Source organism: Balaenoptera physalus (assembly GCF_965194825.1).
Source record: "Balaenoptera physalus genome assembly, chromosome: 2".
Lineage (NCBI taxonomy): Eukaryota > Metazoa > Chordata > Mammalia > Artiodactyla > Balaenopteridae > Balaenoptera > Balaenoptera physalus.
The window spans coordinates 175,403,616-175,424,929 of record NC_138883.1 but is presented as its reverse complement, the minus strand read 5'-3'; the positions used below and the strand labels follow the sequence as shown (position 1 = coordinate 175,424,929).

The 21,314-nt window shown below is 39.7% G+C and overlaps 1 protein-coding gene across 3 annotated transcripts in view; it reads right to left on the bottom strand.

Moving 5' to 3' along the window:
• MRC1 (mannose receptor C-type 1) overlaps positions 1-21,314 on the bottom strand; it is a 172,453-nt gene that overhangs the window by 74,790 nt on the left and 76,349 nt on the right. For 2 of the 3 annotated variants that reach the window (XM_082452741.1, XM_082452742.1), the window contains one exon: positions 3,028-3,429. In XM_082452741.1, coding sequence (XP_082308867.1) covers positions 3,028-3,429 — 402 coding nt within the window. Of the gene's footprint in view, positions 1-3,027; positions 3,430-16,089; positions 16,742-21,314 lie in introns of those variants that run through there. The other variant, XM_082452743.1, reaches the window with a different exon arrangement.

The window sequence follows — 21,314 nt, the reverse complement described above, 5'->3', positions numbered from 1 at the left end:
GGTTCACCTAGAAAGGAAAGTTGAGACAAATATAGAATTGTGGACTTCCCTGGTGGCGCAATGGTTAAGAATCCGCCTGCCAATGCAGGAGACATGGGTTCAAGCACTGGTCCGGGAAGATCCCACATGCCATGGAGCAACTAAGACCATGCGCCACAACTACTGAGCCTGCGAGCCACAACTACTGAAGCCCTCGCGCCTAGAGCGTGTGCTCCGCAACAAGGGAAGCCACCACAATGAGAAGCCTGTGCACCACAACAGGCAAGAGCAGCCCCTGCTCGCCGCAACTAGAGAAAGCCCGCACGCAGCAATAAAGACCCAACGCAGCCCAAATAAATTAATTAATTAATTTAAAAAGAAATAGAGAGAATCGTTATGGATCACGGTTTGGCTTAAGTCAAAAGGAAGCTCATATCTCCATTGACAACCAAACCGCTCAAGTAGCTAAATGCTCCAGTATGTTCAGTCTACCTTTGTAGAGATGCCTCTTTGGGAGATAATAATCCTCTATATTGAAATATTCAGTCTCTTGCAACAAGTTTATATTCAGAATTTTTTCTAGGTAGGAATACTCTTTTCCTAATTAAGTTTCATAGATTCTATGACTTCAAAAAGTTCTTTAAAGACAGCTTGAAAGTCATTAAGATAATATAACATTTGTAAAACACATAGCACAGCATCTAACATATGTAAAGAGCACACTTACCTCCTTTCCTTTTCCTTTGCTCGTACTTATTTTGTCCACCTTAAGAGCTAGGTTTATTCTCAATTCCCTCAAAATGACTCTTTTGCCAATTGCCTAGCTGTTAGTAACTTTAAAATGTGATTCTAGCTTTTGTTGCACTAAGTTACAGGACTAGTTTTCCGAATCATAGATTGTATAAAGAACACGCTGGATTTGTAATAATTACACCATTGTTCCTTCATATGGAGAAAACGTGATAAGACCACCTAGGGCTAGTGGTACTGTTCATTCAGCTAGCGAAGGAATTCTCTCAGTGCTCGATTTACAGATGTCAATCAGAAATGGCTTTTTAAGAACTAACTTGATTTACTAAACAAAGCACTGATGAGGCCAATTTGACTAACAAATCATGTCACTGCATTCAACTGACTCTTCCTCTTGTGGGCCACACTTCCAGACAATCCTCAGATCCGTCCAAGTCTACAAAATCTGAGTTGATCACTCAAAATTAAATCCTTGGCCTCAGACAGTTTTCTTCCCCAAGTTTTCTTTAGAGAGACAAAGACTCTGCATACATCCTCTCTGCATTGTCTTTACTTCTAATGCATATTCCAATGAATCAATTCCAAGATCACTCTGAAGGGCTAGATCTTCTAGCAGGAATATCTTAAGTATTGGGAGAGAGTTAGGGAGTATGCAAAGTGTGGTCAATGGACCATCTGCATCCAACGACACAGTATTGATAAAAATAATTCAATAGATCCCTAGGCCCTTCCCCCAATATGCTAATTTAGAATCTAGGTGAGGGGGGACCTTGGGATCTGTATTTTTAACAAGCTCTCCAGACGATTATTAAGCATATTAAAGTTTGAGAACCACTATCCTAAATCCTATGCATATTTTTCTCAAAGCAAACAGAAGACCAGAAAGTAGAGGCAGGGGGTAGGGAGAGGACTACAGAACTTCAGCGATATCTTTTAAAATAAAATGAGAATTCTGATCTCTTAGCACCAAACTTCCTTGTGTTGGATTCCTCAATTAGAACTATTGTCCCACCTGTGGAATTTGACTCAGTCAAGTTTGGTTTACCCTTGTCCTGCCCTATAATTTTCCGACAAGTTTCTCCTGAAATGCTGTGCTACTTAGGTTGCCTCTTAGGTAATTTCTAAACCTACATTATGTTCAATAAAAGCCTTGGGATAACTTCTTTCTGAGCCCTCCTTCTCTTCTTCAGTTCCTACTCTCTTCTGCTCTTTATAGAACATAGAAGGAAAATAGAAAGCTGACAAATCATCACCTTGCAAAGAGCTGAACTCCGATGATCTGCGTACCTGCCATAAGCTAAGTTCAACCAACCTTTGCAGCCTCAGTAACATAGTAATTTTGCAAACAGCTAGCTAAGTTCAACCAACCTTTGCAGCCTCAATAACAAAGTAATTTTGCAAACAGCTTAATCTCTTGCCCCAAGAGGCAGGCTCTTTCTCTGACCTTGAGGTCGGTTCTAGATAACACTTCACAGAAATCAAGTGTCCAAACCTGGAAAGTGGTTACAACATCATCTGACTCAAGAAGCCTTTGTAAAGGGCTTCAAGTTCTTTTTTTGTTTTTTGTTTTATCTTTTTTCTGTGCAGCCACTAGAGAATGAAATTTGACCAAGATGAGATAAGACTAGATACTCTGATTTTATTTAACCTTCAAGAGCTGAAGGAACCAACTACATATACAATTATTTTCTGCCCCACAGGTGCTACCACTTTCTATAACAGCGGACTAAAGACGCTGAAGGTTAGATTATAAGCTAATTCCTTAGCTTTTCTAATTTGCTGATTATTACATAATGTCTCTAAATACCCATAAGGTAACAAATTAGAAACATTTAGAAACCAAAATTGTCAAGATTTCATTTTACACAGTCTGAATTGGTAAAGAATGTTGTTCCACAGGTCATTGGTTTAGAGGTAATGTAAACCAAAGGAAAAGAAACATTTCGTCAAACTCTTTTATCACGACAGTCATACAATGTAAAATGGAAGACACTGGGTCAACGACTACAGTGAAAAGTAATTTCTAAAAACGGTAACCCACTGTTAAAAAAAAATCTTAGCAAAAGTTACAAGAAATGTCTTCCCATTAATTACAGATAGCTAAAGTATCATTTAGGACTTTGTACCACATTTACTCATTCACAGAACACAGAATAGTTCCAAACACAAAAGTAATCAATTAATACTTCTAGTACAGACTAAACAAGAATATGCTTATTTTCTTGAATTAGTTTCCAACTAAGAGGATGAGAAAGACTTGACAGAAAGGAAAAAAAAAAAAAATTCCAAGCTTCTTACCTTCATAACCTCTAGAGCATAGATCATCTGTGGTTCCATAAACTTTCCATCTGCTCCATAAACCTGATCCCTTGTAAAGCATAATGTTCTTTTCTTGTCTGTTGCCGTAGTTAAAAAATAAATCTTCTCCCTTGATTCCCAAAAGCGTGTCGTTTTTGCACTCCCACTTCTGAAATTCACTCTTGGCGTCACAGGCATACAGAGTGACAACAACCCAGTCAGTTTTTGATGGCACCCCTAAGCATAACTTAAAGGCAACACTCATGATCTGCGATTCAGACACCCATAGGAATTTCTGAGCCTCGTTGTCTTGGTTGCAAACTGCAGTTTGAACTGCACTGGGAGTTAATGCTTCCACGCAGCGCTTGTGATCTTCATTGTATATTAAAAATTGCCTAGTGTCTGTTAAAAGAAAAGAAAGAAAGGATGCTTAAGTGGATACATAGGACAAAGACAATATTTTAGGTCAAAAGTTCTCAATGTTTCCATTTCCGGAAAGAACTGTGATCACAGGAAAAGGGTTGAAATTGACTCAGCCTGGGCCAGCTCTGCTCCTTCCGTGGGTCCCTGAAGCTGGAGAGAGACTGGGTTGAGGGGCCTCTTGGGAGCATGTGGCTGGAAACCTTCAAGATGTCCTAGTTCAGACAAGGAACCTTATGAAAAGACTTAAATGCCTTAAATGCACACAAATTGTAGTGGAGTAAACATAAAAGGTAGGTAAAAGAGGAAGAAATAATACTCATCTGAGAAAAGCAAATTTGGGGATGAATACAATAAGCTGTAAAATTAAATACTTGTGTATCCTGGAATAGAATTTTGAAGTCCAACTATCCGTACCCTTTTTGAGATAGATGAAACCTATATACAATGATTCTAACTATAACATTAGGAAGGTTTTTTGTATTTAAAAAAAAAACTTTATTTTAGGAAATTTTACATTCATTTACTGTCCAGCAAATTTGTGAGCTAAGTGTCTTCTGGGAAGCCCAGAGGTCTGGACAACTAGAGAAGTTTTTTTGTTTTCTTTCCCATCCAACAATAGGTAACTTGGGGATCTAGTGTCCTTCATTTCATTGGCATATTCAACCTAACCTTTGCATAAACAAAAAGATACAAAAATGCATTTGATAGTGTTATAATTTGTGAAGTTTGCAGTAAAGGTTGAATAAATGTAGGTATATCATTTAAGGTAGTATTTATGAGAGTAACTTTATAAATAACAGTTTTTTTATACTTGTAATTTGGGGCTGGTACTTTAAATAAGTATGTATAGATAATTTTTGCTTATAGTACATAGCTGCTAGCTGGCAAAACTCAACTTCCTCTTGACAAAAAGAAAAAAGGAATAAAAAGATCTGGTAAGCATATTTTTGTCCTTTAAATCAAAATCGAATTCATGTTTCATCATGTAAAGTTTTCTTCTTTTTTGTCTATTTTTTAATAGACAAATGAGAGGAACTGACTCTATTTTTGTGGCACAAATATAAATTAAACACTTTTTGTGAAGTTTGACTAAATTCTTTCTACTTAAGAGGTTCTTTCAAAATGAGCTGGTATAGTATTACAGATGTTTGAGTGTCTGGCTGAATGAGCTTGGTATTTTTTTTACACTTGATTTCAACTTCGATTTATTTTTTTTTAATTGATTTTATGGAAGTATAAGTTGATTTACAATGTTGTGCTACTTTCTGCTGTACAGCAAAGTGACTCAGTTATACATATATATACATTCTTTTTCATATTCTTTTCCATGATGGTTTATCCCAGGATGTTGAATATGGTTCCCTGTGCTCTACAGTAGGACCTTGTTGTTGATCCATCCTGTGTACACTAGTCTGCATCTGCTCATCCCGATTTCAGTCAGGTCATCCCAGTGAAATTATCAAGTAATCACAGCGCCACTGAGAGGCCTTGGCTTCTACAAGCCAAATTCTGTCTGCTGTCCTCGGCACCCCGTGGGGCTGGCTCCACTTACACCCGGAGATCAGTCTTGGACTATCAACTTCAAGGTCATAATGGATCTTTGCCTCAAAAGAATATGTTCTCCGGCTGTATCTGCTCTTGTCTACACTTGTTAGAGACCTCTTGCCTCTGTCTTGCCTGGGTTCCTAATTCAGTGCTACTTCGAACCTCTGCCTAGATTCCTTGGCTGGGTTCCTCACGTCTGCTGGTTCGATTTCTTGGAATCGGGACTCACTAGAGCCTGAATTCAGAACATCTGCTTCTGCTGGCATCTTTGGAATTGACGCCTGTCAACAGAACATGCAGTGTCGACCCAATCTCCTCCCATCTAACTGAAGGCCCTCCCAAGCTTGATCTTTGTGAGGCAAAATGAGTAACTCTGTGCGTTGGTAATAAAATTACAATGTTAATAATATTTTGTTTTATTCACGGTAAAACCCAGGAAATAAGAAGATAAAATGTTCTTTAGAAACAGTTATAGGATAATTTACCATACACAAATGTAAATCTGCTAATCTGAAAAGGTACTGAACTCTGAAAATGTTACCATAGATATCTGTAGACTCAGCTATATTGCCCTTTACATTTCATTTGTGTTGGCTATTCCACCTGTTATTTTCCTATCTAGACTTACCTTCCACATTTCACAGTTTTTCTCAGTACCATCCCAACAATAAATCTATCTTCCACCTCCTACTTCAGCCATTTGATTTTACTGTTGAGCGGCCAACACTTAGTAACTGTCTAAATTCAGTCAACCAACCAGTTGGTAACCAACCATTTAAGGTAAGGTGCTTGGAAGTCTTATTGCATGAACAGTGTTCCTCTTTCAGAATTTTTATACTTACCTGACTGTTATTTCAGGTACTTAATTTTTGTCTGTAGTTCCATCTTAATTTCACTCTAAATATGATGGTATTTAATGAGCAAACATCCAATATTCTCTTTTTCGTTAATGGCACCATCATCTACCTAGATCCATAAGCCAAAAACCTAGGAGTCATCTAGATTTCCAGCTTTCCTTCACTTTCTAGGACAAAAGTAGAATCTGTTGGCTCTACCCCAACACATACCATGATGGTTGCTTTTATGTGTCAAATTGGCTAGGACATGGAATGCAAACATTTGGTCAAATACCAGGTCTGGATGTTGCTGTGAGGTTGTTTTGGGAGGTTTTTGGTGTTTTGTTCTTGTTCTAGATAAGGTTAACATATAAAGCAGTAGACTTTTAGTAAAGCAGATTACAGTCCATAATGTAGGTGGGCCTCATCCAATCAGTTGGAGGCCTTCAGAGGAAACAGACTGAGGTCCCCTCAAGAAGAGGAAATTCTATCTCTAGATTGTCTTTGGACCTTAACTGCAGTATCAACTCTTTCTTGAGTTACCAGCCTGCCAGCCTCCACCACTGCATGAGGCAGTTCCTTAAAATAAATCTCTCCAAAAAGATATTGGTAGATAGATGACAGATAGATGATAGATGACAGACAGACAGAAAGATGATAGATAGATGATAGATAGATAGATAAATAGGTAGATAGATAGATGATAGGTAGAGAGAAAGAGACACAGAGATACACACACACACACACACACACACTCACACACACACCCTACTGGTTCTGTTTCTCCAGAGAAACTTGACTAATACAAATATCCTAATCCATTCTTTTCTCTTCATCTCCACTGCCACACCCCAGACTAAGTCACAATTCTTCCTCTGATCTTCCTCGCTTTGAAACGGAATCATCAGAGATAATGCCTGATCTCCCAGTTTCCTGGTTGAGATGGGCTTAACATGTCACCTGACTCCAAATTGTAAACCCTACCTAAAGTCATGGAATGTTTCTACTTAGCCATATAAAAGAGTCAGATTTCTCTCTGTTTTGCAATCTCTTTAGCAGATCGACGGTGCATATCACAGTCTGCTTGAATAGTTATTCAATAATAAAATTATTTTCTTTTTCTTCTACTTTCAGGGAGAGGTTTTCTAGGTTGGCAGAGATTTTGCTTTTTACCATATCTCTTCCCAAATTTAAACCCTTCAAGAGGACCACTGCACACGTGGGAACAAAACCCTCCAGTCTCCAGGTCACAGCTTACTAGATGGGGCTCGATCCAGCCCTGCTGACCCTCTGCTCTCACCTCCTCCCACCCTTGTTCTCACTCACCACCTTCCAGCCACAAAGCCTTTCTGCTCCTCAAGAACTTTAAGCTCATTTTCACTGTAGAGACTTTGTATTTCAAGTTCCCTCTTCTTGAAATACTCATTAAGGTTCCAACTCAAGTGCCAAAGCCTTAGTGAGCTAACAATACAAATTTTACTCTCTTATTTTCTATATACTATTCATAACCATCTTAAAATATATATTTTTAAAAATTTGTTTACTTGTGTTTTGTCTGTGCCCCTACTGGAATGTAAATTCGCTGAGTAGAAAGACTTATCTTTCCAATCCAGTGCTGTATTCTCTCTTTTTGGAGCATAATAGTCCCTCAACAAATATCAGTTGAATGAATAAAAGAATAGTTATTAAATCTGAAGCATCTCCTGACTGTTAACCCAGTTACATTCTTTTATTTAATAGTTGATTAATGATGATGGGTCTATTTCATATGACTTTTTCCCTTGAAATTTTATTTTTACAGAAGAGTGATTTATAAATGTTTATACTTATAAAAGGAGTACTTGGGGACTTCCCTGGTGCCACAACTAAAGAGCTGGAGAGGCACAACTAAGGAACCCACAAGCCGCAACTAAGGAGGCCAACGCAACCAAATAAATAAATAAATAATTTTTTTTTAAAAAAAGGAGTACTTGGAAATGAAAAGCTTCTATTTCAATACAAACTTATCTCCTCTTGTTTCCTTTATTTATCTTTGACATTAGGAAGCAGTGCAAGTTTGATATTGCCTTTGCCAGACAATACAAGGAAATGTAAAATCATCGCTTTATGATCCTGCATTCATACATTATTCTTCTCCTCAACTAGTCAACATGTAAGTTTGGCTTTTATCACTGTCTCTGTGCAATGTCTCTGAGTTAAAATGTCATACTTCTTCCTCTGAAAGTGATTCAAGACCTTGACCAAAAGACAGCTTGTGGCATTTTTGTCACTATTAACCAGACCAATGTTTCATTTGGATAAACATTCAATTTTTGTTTTCTATACTAATTATGTTTTTGTAACAGAAGTATTGCAAAGCCGAACAAATGATAACAGATGATACTTACACATCAGAAATGTATTTACAGGATTGAAGAGACCCGCCATCCATCTTAACTCAGTCTTACTAACCTCACATTTATTTTTCAACAAATAGGTGCCAGGCACCACGCTAGCGACAATGCAAAGACAAACCAGACACAAATTCCCTGCCACAAGGAGCCCACACTTCAAGGGGAGAAACATCGAAGGTCAAAATACATTTAGGAAAGAAGCAAGAAGTTTCCACACCATGCCTCAGGTTAAAAATGGCTGAAACCTAGATATCCAATAGCACAGGTACAAATTTTCTTTTAAGCACATTTTAACCATTTTAAAATGATAACATTGAGCAAGTCATTAAATTTCCAAACTTACTGGCAAAGAAAGTTAGGTTACTAAAGGTGACAAGTTAGAGATATTAACTATTATATGCTGTACTTCCTTATATATTTTTAGGCTTTCCCCACCATCAATACATAAAATGCTGACATGAAAGCATAAAAGCTAATAACTTCTGGAAGACAGAGAAGCTGGATAAGAGGAGAATAAGTGGGTATTCTGTAGCAGGTGCTACCAGAACCATTTCTTCCTGCCTTTTGCCATTTCAGTGAGCGCCAGCCCCACTCCCCAATGACATCACCACACCTCTGGGCCCGGGGGCATTTTCTGGCCATCAGAGAATGCTTCACACACTGCGAAGATCAGTAGGGTCAGAGAACGAACGCCTCCTAGGAGTAGCCCTTTACCAGTGACCAATGGCTAGAGACGAATTAACAGCCCCAATCTTTGCACCGTGGGCAGGATGATTCTGGGGCGCACATCCTACATTGTCACCCAGGGCACCTAGCAAGGCTGAGCTACAGCTGTCCACAGGGGTCACTGGCTCCTGGACCCACCATGGACCAGCGGCCTTTCTTCTGGTCTCACGTCTGCACCCTTCAGCTAGTCTTTCCCAGGACTGGCTCTCAAATAAACTACTTCACTCAAATCATTGTCAGAGGTCACCACCTTGAGCCATCCAAACTAAGAATCTATCCATTAGCCCCTATAAGTGAATGTACACCCACAGATGTGTCTCCAAAGAACTGAAATTAAGTTAATAGATAAATATTTATTTTTATAAAGTTATAATGTTTATAAGTTAAAAATAAATATCTATTATGCACCTAGTATATGCAAAAAAAAAAAAAAGAAACTACAACAAGTGCTGGGGGCAGGGGAGAAAACTAAGGATCACACTATTAGGTTTAGCGATGTTGAACAAAAGGATAAAGGAAAAATTGAGAATGATTTTATTTACCACTTCAATCCTTCATTCATTCATCAAATCTCCAGAGAACCTACTAATTTAAGTCACTGCATTTGGCTATCTGGGGAGGTCCAAGTATGAATCCAATATGGGTTGTGACCTCAAGGAAAGAACAGAGGCTGGGATAAGGAACTCTGCCAACTTCCTGCCTCCCCTCCTAAAGACAGGAGTATCTACACCCTCCCTGGGTTCGTTCACTCCCATCTCAGTAGCTCTCCCTCAGCCTGCTAATCCCCTTACCTGTGTCCTGGATTCCATCCCCTCCTGAGGCTCTACTCACTATCCTTCCCTTTCTCCCCTATATCCTCTACCTCAGAATGCCAGCCTCTCCCCCAATTTCAAGACAAACAAACAAAACCTGTAGGTAAGATGCTGACACTACACAACTTTTTCTTCTTCCACTCACAACCACACTAATTAATCATTATGTATCATGTCCACCTGATTGTGACATAATCACAGCTCTACTGCTCACTGGCTGTGTGACCTTGGTCAAGTTTCTAAACTACTCTGTGCTGCTTTTTCCCCCCAAAGAATAAGGAGGAAAGCACAGGACCGGCTAGTTGTTGTGAGAATTAAATGAGATCATCTAAATAAAGCGCTGAGAACAGTTCCTGACACAGAAATTGCTTGATACATGTAAGTGTATTCTTATCACTAACTTGGGAAAATCAGTCTTAAAGGCAACGTGAAATGGTCCAGAACAGGATGAAACTGGAGAAACAGAGAACCGTTGCAGCAGCCCAAAGAGAAGGACAGAAGGACACAGACAATGGAGACCCCCAGAGTTTCCAGGTGATGTGGTGGAGAGAGGTATATTCTTCCAGGTCAGCAAACTTGCAGGCAAATGCTGGTTCCACCATTCACTAGCTGTGTTGCCTTAGTTAAATTAATCATTCTAGTCTCAACTCCTGATCTGTAAAATGAGGATAATAATGTTCTCTGAGAGAGTTGCTGTGAACTTTCTAAATGAGATAATTTAAGCAAAGCACCCAGCATATCATTTTGCAGACAGTAAACCTTCAAATGTTAGTGTCCTCTTTCCCATCTCCAAGTGAAAAGTCTAAACAATTGATACAAAGAGAGGGACTAAGTCCTTCTTTGACATACTGCTGTCTTGAAGCACGTTTATGTCTTTCCTGATGGACACACTCCAGCTGGTAAATTACACCTACTTCTTAGCCTCAGAGCCAGAAGACCATGGTCAAGAATTAGCTCTGGTCCTTAATGGCTAGCTGACTTCCAAGCCTCAGTTTCCTCCTGTAGTAAAATGTGGATTGTAACACCCACCCAACCCATCTCACTGGGTTGTTCTAAGGATCTGATTAAGGATCTGAAAGCAATTACTTAAAGTGATTAAAGATCTGAAAGGGCTCTGTGACCTTAACTTGGTCTGTAATTAGAAGAATCTGTCCAACAGTGCTTACTTCTCGTCATTTTCAATTCTTTTTGAAAGGGCACTTGCCTTCCTATCTCCTTCTACTTTCACTTTTACTCTACCTGATTTCCACTAGTTCCCTCTATGGGCCAATGTAACCATACGGTATTTCCATTCAACAATGCTTGATGGTCGCCAAGAGGCAAGAGGACACTGCCGTTCTCACATCAACATCAGTTTCCCTCTCTCTCTGCCATGCAGATAACAAGCCACTTCGGAAGCTACTTTCCTGTGCAACTCCCCTTGTGATCTGTGATCTCCTGGTTCTCCCTTAGCTGCTCAAGATTCAGTCTCAGACCAGGTTTCAGGATCAGTGTCATCACTGTAATCTCCAGGTCCCTTTGAAGACAAGGGTCTTTGTCTTAACTGAGGTTGACTGTATTTGATTCTTTTTTTTTTTTTTTGACAGGTTACCTTCTGTATTTTCTTATTTTAAAACTTATTGAAGTCTAGTTGATTTGCAATGTTGTGCTAATTTCTGCTGCACACAGTAATTCAGTTATACATATATATATATATTCTTTTTCATATTCTTTTCCATTATGGTTTATCACAGGATATTGAATATAGTTCCCTGTGCTAGACAGTAGGACCTTGTTGTTTATCCATTCTCTATATACTAGTTTGCATCTGCTAATCCCAAACTCCCAATCCCTCCCTCCCCCATCCCCCCTCCCCCTTGGCAACCACAAGTCTGTTCTCTATGTCTGTGAGTCTGTTTCTGTTTCATAGATAAGTTCATTTGTGTCATATTTTAGATTCCACATATAAGTGCTATCATCTGGTATTAGTCTTTCTCTTTCTGACTTATTTCAAGCGTATTTGATTCTTGAAAGCTCACATTTAACCAGTGGTGACTCTTCCTACCTAGAAATTAGGTCCAACACCCTCAGAAGGCACTGAAATGTCACTCAACAAAGCAATTGTCTTCTTTACCTGTATCTGGAATATCCTACATCCACAGATCTTCATATCTGAATTATAGAAAGATCAGAGGTCATTTGGGACAACAACATGAAAAATAGACAACTATAAGAGCAATTGAAAAAAGAAAGACGACAAAAACTTGGTTTTGGTCAACAGTGTCAGAAAGTATGTCTTAAATCTGGTATCCAAAACAAGTCATAGGTATGAAGGAAGAAATGAGAGACTAGAAATAAAGAAAAGAAAAGAAAGAAAGAAAGAAAAGAAAGAAAGAAAGAAAGAAAGAAAGAAAGAAAGAAAGAAAGAAAGGGAGAAAGAGACAAAGAAAGAAAGAAAGAAAGAGGGAGGGAGAGAGAAGGGAGGGAGGAAAGAAAGAAAGAAAGAAAGAAAGAAAGAAAGAAAGAAAGAAAGAAAGAAAGAAAGAAAGAAAGAAAGAAAGAAAGGAAGAAAGGAAGGAAGAAAGAAAAAAAAGGAAGGAAGGAAGGAAGGGAGAAAGAAAAGAAGAAAAATAGAAATATTATAAGGAAAATTTTATGAAAATGAAAACTAGTAAGGGAACAGGCAGTGGGCAACTGTTCCTTGAAGACGTCCAAGATTGGTGTTAAACCAATCATTTGCTGAGCAAAAACTCATTGCTTCTGTTTAATAGGAAGAACATGGCCCTGGGAGTCAGCAGTCCTGAGCATTCAGCAGGTTGTGCCACTAACCAGTGAGACCCTGGAAAGATCACTCAACCTGTCAGGACCTCAGTTTTCTTACCCACAAACGAGGAGGTTGGACGCAGCACAGCAGTGTGCTAGACGTCACATTCACCGTTTGGTTTTGCTTTTTTTCACCCTCACGGGCCAGTGAGAGCCTCTTACTGACACCTCTTCCCAGCTCTGCTTCCAGTGGCATCACGCTGGTAGTTTGAAATCAACCACGGTGGGAGTCTCACACCATGGAAATCACTCCATGCCACAAATCAGTGCTTTTTCTCTCCTGAGAACCAACTGTTAAGTTTACCGCCACTGCACTGCCTGTGAGCCAAACCGTCCCAACTTCAAGCTAAACCTCTGTGCCTGAGCAACTCTCACTGTATCTCTACCACGGTTAAATCCCCATTGAGGTCTAAACGTTGGCACTGAATGCAGTTCTTCCTGCTAAAGAGATAGCAGGGCAAGAGCAAGAAGTCACTCTCCCTCTGCTGTGCTTGGCCACCCCGGCCCCGTCCAGGTACAACGAGGGGTCTCGTGGCGTTGATGATGCGGGATGTTCTCAGGGAAGTGGGAGAAAGGGGTCTGGGTTGGAAAGAAACCACAGGAAGCAGGGAGATCTTTTTTGTGGGTTATATAAATGGGAAGGGAGTCCAGAGGAGGGGGTACGGAGAGTTCGCATATTCTTTATTCTACTGCTAACTAAGTAGGTGCTCTGTTTTTATCCAGACACCTCTGTTCATGTGCCACTTGGCCCAAGAAAAGGTCAAATAAGAATTAAAGGCTCTCAAGTTAATAAAAAATTTTCTGGAAAGAGCTCCCTTATACGTGTTTTTGTTTTTGTTTTGCTTTTATTCTTTAAGTAAAGATTCTTCAGCACCCTCCTGCTTCTCCCATAGTTGTGTCTATGAAGAGGAAGACATTCATCACAGCAAGGCATCCTGCCGTCTCCAGGAGGGAAAACTTCCTAAGCAAAGTGAGAAAGACTTTTTGCCCCCAAAACATTAAGAGCAAGTTTAAGGAAACTTCAGGAATTCCCTGGCGGTCCAGCGGTTAGGACTCTGCACTCTCACTGCCAAGGGCCCTGGTTCAACCCCTGGTCTGGGAACTGAGATCCCACAAGCCACGCAGTGTGGTCAAAAAAAAAAAAGAAGAAGAAGAAGAAAAAAATAAATGTAGGGGCTGTATCTGTGGTATCTGTGCTGCCCAGTATGGTAGCTATTAGCCCCAAGGGTCTATTGTACACTTGAAATGAAGCCAGTCTGAATTGAGATGCCCTGTAAGTATAAAATGCACATTGGATGTTGAAATTTTAATTTTAAAAAATGAACGTAAAAATATCCCAGTAAGTTTTATATTGATGAATGTTGACTAATAATATTTTAGATACATTGGGTTAAACAAAACATATTCATAAAATCAATGTTTCTTTTTACTTTTTTAAAGGTGGCTGCATAATGTGGCCGATGATGCACCTATTGGACGGCGCTGGGTTAGGGTCCAGGTCCCATCCAGTGTCTGTCTGAAGACGTTTAGTGACACAGAACTTACCCCTACGCAGAACATTCTATTTGAGACAGCGCAACCGTTAGAAGATTTCCACTGCTCTTAGTTTTAACCTTCGGGATCACAAAGAATATAGTAATCCTCTTGCACAAGACAGTTTTTCAAGATGAAGACTGGGGTGATGTGGGGCTCACCCTGCCATCCTGTCACACCCCTCCTTACTCTCTGAGGGATGCACTCTGTAGCCAGGACTCAGGTACAATGTCTCCTCGGACTCCAGGACTCTTTCCTCGCCATTGTTTTTTGGGAAACCTCTCCTTTAAATGCTAACTCTACTGCTTGTATTGAACAACTGATTGCTATCATGGGAAAAAAAAAAAAAAGTCACTGTTATTGATAGCTGACACTTAGGACGCAACCACTCTGGGTCATATTATGTTCTAAATATTTTACACAGTTCAACTCATTGAATCATTGCAACAACTGATGAGGCAAGTAATACAGTGCTCCTTACTTTACACACAGAAAAATTCAAGCACCAAGAAATTAAGCAGCTTCCTGGCAGGGGCCAGGTGCAAACCATACTGCCTTTGCTTGTGTGTTTATAATCCCCACTACTTCAGGCTCATGGTGAGTTAATGCTTTCTGTGCTGGAACACTCTCCCTGGGAGGCTTCCTGGGGGTGGGGAGTTTCCGTCTCCTCCGTGGCCCCTACTCCCACCCGCCTCCAACTCAACAGGGCATGGAGTGCCCTTTCGCACAGGCTGGGCGCAGACAGCGTTTGCTGATTTGAGAGGAATGATGGGGGATCGGGGAGACAACATTTCAAAGTGGAAATCCCGTTCATCTCATGTCAAAAGAGACCTGGAAATAAAAATTCCTACAGGCACTCTCATTCCAAGGGTAAAGCAGGTTAAGACTGAAGAAACAGAAGAGAGAGACTCCGTAATGTCTTTGGGCTTCTGAAAAGCTCTGAATCTATGCCTCATGAGTAATCATCAATCTCCAGGAAAAAAAAAAAGGGTGAGGGTGGAGAGGAATAAATCAGTTTGAAGAACTTAGAACAGAGATAAGGATCAACGTAGAACATAGATAAGGATGAACTCTCTAGCAGTAAAAGCTAGAGCAAACGGTTCATTCACTACTGAGGGAAGTAAGTCAGAGAAAGACAAATAGCAAATGACATCGTTTATATATGGCATCTAAAAACAGGGTACAAATGAACTCATCTACAAAACAGAAATAGAGTTACAGATGTAGAAAACAAAAGTATGGCTAACAGGGGGTAAAGTGGGGGAGGGATAAATTGGGAGACTGGGACCGACATAAGCACACTGCTGTATATAGGAGAGATAACTAATAAGGACCTACTGGATAGCACAGGGAACTCTACTCTGTAATGGCCCATATGGGAAAAGAATCTAAAGAAGAGTGGATCTATGTAGATGTAAAACTGATTCACTTTGCTGTACACCTGAAACTAACACAACATTGTAAATCAACTATAATCCAATTTAAAAAAAAATTAATGGCTCATTCACAGAAAAAAAGATGAGTTATAAAACTCCCATGGAATCTTTGGGCGGGGGGACGATCTGCGATCCATCCTTAGACCTACCATGAAGAGAGACGCCAGTGCCGCCTTCCTTTTGGCCAAAAACACTCAGAAGTTGTTGGTTGGGGGTTAGGTAGAAACTGTGAACTAGAATCGGCCAACCACAGAGGAAATCGCTCTAAGAATAAAGCAGGGAAGAGGCGACGGCAGATGAGAGAAGAGGTAAGAGGAAGATGGGGCTCCGTGGCGCTCAGGTCAGGCGGCCCCTCTGACCTGCCAAGCGGCCGCCTCCTCCGGGTGCCCGGCTTCCAGGCCTGGGGACCAGGCGGAGGTTTGCCGCAGAGCTGGTGGTGCGGAAGCCCTGTTTTCTCTTCCCCGCAGGTGTGGAAGAAATCCCTCAACCCTGACCCAGAGGGGAGGGGGTACCCCAGGCCCCAAGTCAGAAAGCTTCCAGGTCAGAGCCGACTTACCCAGGAGCTGCACGGCAACCGGAAGGAGAGAGAGGAAAGCCAGGAGCGCGGACAGCTTCATGGCCCAGAGTTGATCCTCTTCTTGCAAGGATGGAGAGGAGAGAGCCGGGAGAACCAAGACAGTGAGGGCGCCGGCTCGCCCTGCCCCTCCTCCCAGCTCTGAACGCCCGGCTGAAAAGACGTTTGGAGGGAGGGCCCACTTTTAAAGGGCTTCTGAAATTAGGGAAAACCTCCAATAAGGAGATATCCTGTCACATGAGGGCAGTTGGAAAAACAGGAATTCAAAGTTACAGCTTTGCTTTGTAAGCTAACTTCTGAGAAGAGCAGACACAGGGGAAGGGGAGAGAGGGACACGTGGGGGGAGAGGGATGAGGAAGAGGGGGGAGGCGAGAGGGGGCCGGTGAGAAGTGAGGAGCCGGGCCGGCCTGCAGGGAAGTGGGAAGTGAAACAGCTCCGGACCTCCTGGCCCTCCATGGAGGATGGGGCCATGGGGAGGGCAAGCTGGAGGCCACTACCTGGCCTGGAAAAGTCAGGTTTCCTCTGGGAAGCCGCTGAATCAGGGGACCCTCGGCAGACAGATCCCACCGGAACATGGTAGAGAGGGCAGGCACTAAAAAGGACAGTTTTCTGGGGGAAACATCCTCTTAAGAGCTGAAACGGACCCACCTCTTTCTCCATATTCGGTGCTTAGAGCCTCCTTTTTCCTTAGAAATCTTCAAAAGAAACTTCACGTGGAGCTTTCTTCCTTTTGGCTAGAAGAAAAGTGAAATAGAGACTAAGCCTAGGAAAGAATCTCAGTCATAACAGGAGGGAGAAAGTTCTAGAAGTCTTTTTCTAGAAACTTCTCTAGAGAGCCAGAGAAAACAGTGACAGGATTTGCAGTAAAGCCTCGCTGCCCATCCTCGACCATAGTGATCTTCTTCAGGTTCACAAGGGTCCTCTTGCTGGGAGAAAACCTGCTCATTTGGTCAAAAAGATGTATATTCATTACAAGATAGGCAGAATACTTTCTTTTAAAAAAATGGAAACAGGTATTTCATTAAGCACCATATTAACCCTAAACATCTATTTTGTTATTTTTTCAGAAGTAAAATATGAATTAAGAACATTTTGAAGCAGATATTAGTAATTAGATAGCCAACCCACAACTGGCGTGTGGGAAATGTTAGCCAGTCAGAAAGAAGCTACTGGAAACATTGTATTCTTTGAAATTTTAAAAGAATAGTTTGTCTTCAAGTGGAAAGCTCCAAGATTCATACCTCTGTGATAATGTTATAAACTTTGCTTCCTAATGAAAAATGTGACATCGTTCTCTTACTGATTTTTTTTTAGCATTCTAAATTTAAGATTATTCTGACAGGATGAAAAAGATGGTAAAAATGTAGGGCACAAGAAAAATGTTTCTTTTCTCGTTAAGCTAACGCTACACTGACATAAAAAAGTTGGTTACAAAACAGAGCAGATGAAACAAAATGTTGTTTTCTAAAACAGTACTTCACTGATTTATCATGAGAAAAACAAATATTTTAAATGAGGCATTCATGGTTTTCAAATGTAAATCAATTCTATAAATTAAAAAAGTTTGGCCTAATATGGATTTCTATTAATTTTAGAAACAAATAAAACTTAACTGAATTCTCTCTACACTCACATTCAGGGTTTTTAAAATTACACAAGTGTGTCATATGGCCAACCAGGATCAGTGGTAGAATCTGTGACTTTGAAACAAAAGAAGGCCAATTGTCCCACAAAGAATTTATCCCATGACATTGACCTTACTGAAACAAAGATTTAACAGGCTAAAAGAAAAAGAAATCCAGCTCTTGGGGGAGTGAAGGTGGAATTGGAAGCTCTAGAAATCCATCATTCTACCTCGACAGCTACTGAATTGGCAGAAAGTGTCTGGAGGAACTATTTTGGAACTCTAGACTCTAGTGGAAACCTGGGAGCATCCAGTGGAGAGCTTGGTGGAGAGGCTGCTAAACATCAGTGAGTTTCAACCTCTCCCCTGTGGTAGTGGCCACCATCCTCCACTCCCCCATCTTTGTGGCAGGTGACAGTGAGGGTGGCAGACTGTTTGGTGCAGCTTGCCGGAACCAGGACAGACTGTCAGGAACTTGTCCTCCAAATATCAGACTTGTGTGTTCTGAAGGCTGACTGCGCTCTTCATTGCTTTCACCACTTCTGTTCAACATAGTACTGAAAGTTCCAGCCAGAGCAATTAAGCAAGAAAAAATAAATAAAAGCATCCAAGAAGATGTGGCACATATGTACAATGGAATATTACTCAGCCATAAAAAGGAACGGAATTGAGTTATTTGTAGTGAGGTGGATGGACCTAGAGTCTGTCATACAGAGTGAAGTAAGTCAGAAAGAGAAAAACAAATACTGTATGCTAACACATATATATGGAGTCTAAAAAAGAAAATGGTTCTAAAGAACCTAGGGGCAGGACAGGAATAAAGATGCAGATGTAGGGAATGGACTTAAGGATGCAGGGAGGGGGAAGGGTAAGCTGGGATGAAGTGAGAGAGTGGCATGGACATATATATACTACCAAATGTAAAATAGATAAGCCCGTGGGAAGCAGCCACATAGCACAGGGAGATCAGCTCGGTGCTTTGTGACCACCTAGAGTGGTGGGATAGGGAGGGTGGAAGGGAAAGCAAGAGAGAGGGGATATGGGGATATGCGTATGCATATAACTGATTCACCTTGTTATACAGCAGAAACTAACACACCATTGTAAAGCAATTATACTCCAATAAAGATGTTAAAAATAAAAAAATAAAAATAAAAGCATCCAAATTGGAAAGAAAGGAGAAAAAGTATCTCTCTTCACAGATGGCATTATTTTATGTGTGGAAAACCCTAAAGCTTCTACAAAAAACAAAAACAAAAAAAACCCGCTAAAGCTAATAATCAAATACAACAAAGTTGAAGAATATAAAATCAAAACACAAAAATCAGTTATGTTTCTATACACTATTAATGAAAAACCTGAAAAGTAAATTAAGAAAACAATTCTATTTACAATAGCATCAAAAAGAATAAAGTACTCAGGAATAAATTTCACCAAGGAGACAAAAGACTTATACAATGAAAACTACAAAACATTGCTGAAAGAAATTAAAGAAGACCTAAATAAATGGAAAGCTATCCCATGTTCATAGAACGGTAAACAAAGTACTGTTAAGATGACAATACTACCTTATCTCTTAGAATACTATCTCTTACAATACTATCTCTTAGAATACTACCCTAAGAGATCTACAGGTTCAATGCAATCCCTATCAAAATCCCAATGATTTTTTTTGCAGAAATAGAAAAACCCATCTTAAAATTCATAAGAAATCCCATTTAGCCAAAACAGTTTTGAGAAAGAACAAAATTGGAGATTTCACACTTCTGATTTCAAAACTTACTACAAAGCTACAGTAATCAAATAGTGTGGTACTGGCATAAATGAGTCATAACGACTAATAGAATAGAAAAGAGAGGCCAGAAATAAACCCTCATATATGCATTCAATTGATTTTTTTACAAAGGTACCAAGACCATTCAATGCAGAAAGGATTCAAAATGGATCAAAACCTAAAGTTAAGAGCTAAACTATAAAATTTTTATAAGAAAACGTCAGGAAAAAAACTTCATGACATTAGATTTGGCAAATGATTTTTTCTTTTTGGACACGACACCAAAAGCAGAGCAACAAAAGAAAAAAGTAGATAAATTGGGCTTCATCAAAATTAAAAACTTGTGTATCAAAGGATACTATCAAAAGAGTGAAAAGCCGACTCACAGAATGAGAGAAAATATTTGCAAATCATACGCCTAATAAGGGATTAAGATCCAGAATATATAAAGAAATACAACTCAACAGCAACAGCAAAGCAACTTATTATTAAAATGGGCAATGGACTTGAATAGACATTCCTCCAAAGAAAATATACAAGTAGCCAATAAGCATGTGAACAGATGCTCAATATCATTAGTCATCAGAAAAGTGCAAACAAAACCACAATGGTATAACGCTTCGCATCCGTTAGGATAGCTATTATCAAAAAACAAAAACAGAAAATAACAAGCATTGATGAAGATGTGGAGAAACTGGAACACTTGTGTATTGCTGGTGGGAATGTAAAATGGTATAGCCACTGTGGAAAACAGTTTGGCAGGTCCTTAAAAAGTTAAATGTGGAATTGCCCTATCATCCAGCAATTCCACTTCTAGGTATATACACAAAAGAATTAAAACCACAGACTCAAACAAATATTTGTACACCAATGTTTATTGCAGCATTATTCATAGTAGCCAAAAGGTGAAAGCAATACAAGTGTCTAACAGTAGACGAATGAATAAACAAAATGTGGTATATATATACAATGGAATATTATTCAGCCATAAAAAGGAATTCTGATACGTGCTACAGTGTGTACAATCTTGAAGTAATACAGACACAAGAGGACCAATATTGCACGATTCCACTTCTATGATGAACATAGAATAGGCAAATTCATAGAGACAGGAAAAATAGAGGTTACTGGGGACTGGTGTGGGAGGGGAGAATGAGTGCTATTGTTTAATGGGTTCAGAGGTTCTCTTTGGGATGATGAAAAGTTCTGAAAATAGTGGTGATAGTTGCACAACATTGTGAATATACTTGCAACCACTGAATTGTACATGAAAAATGATAAATTTTACGTTATGTATATTTTACCACATTAAAATGAAATCCAACTCTTACCATCCTCTTTATACCCTTCTACTAAGTTTTGGTTCTGGTTTTTGGTTTGCTATTGATGACAGTGGTTGTTTTCAACTAGTACTTCCTTCAAGCTAAAGAAGGATTTCTATAAAATAAAGGAAATCCTCATTTTTTCTAATTGGTAAGACAATTGCTGAACTATTTCATTTCCTCTTAGACTTTCTCTTCACACCCACTCAATTCCATATAAGATGAACTTAGTGACTCCTTTCTTCTGAAACAATTTCAAGAAAATTAGCTCCACAAATTATTTGGTAACCTGTTCTACCATTTCTCCTAGTTAAAACTGGTGATTGATGCAGAAGTTCGTTTTGTTTAACCATCTCTATCTTTTAATGGGCAAATTTGCTCAAATGATAACAAGATAATTTCAACTCAGAAGGAAAAAAGAAGATACAATGACGCAGTTAAGTAAAAACTTAAAAAATGTAAAGACAGAAAACTGGTTTTTTATGTT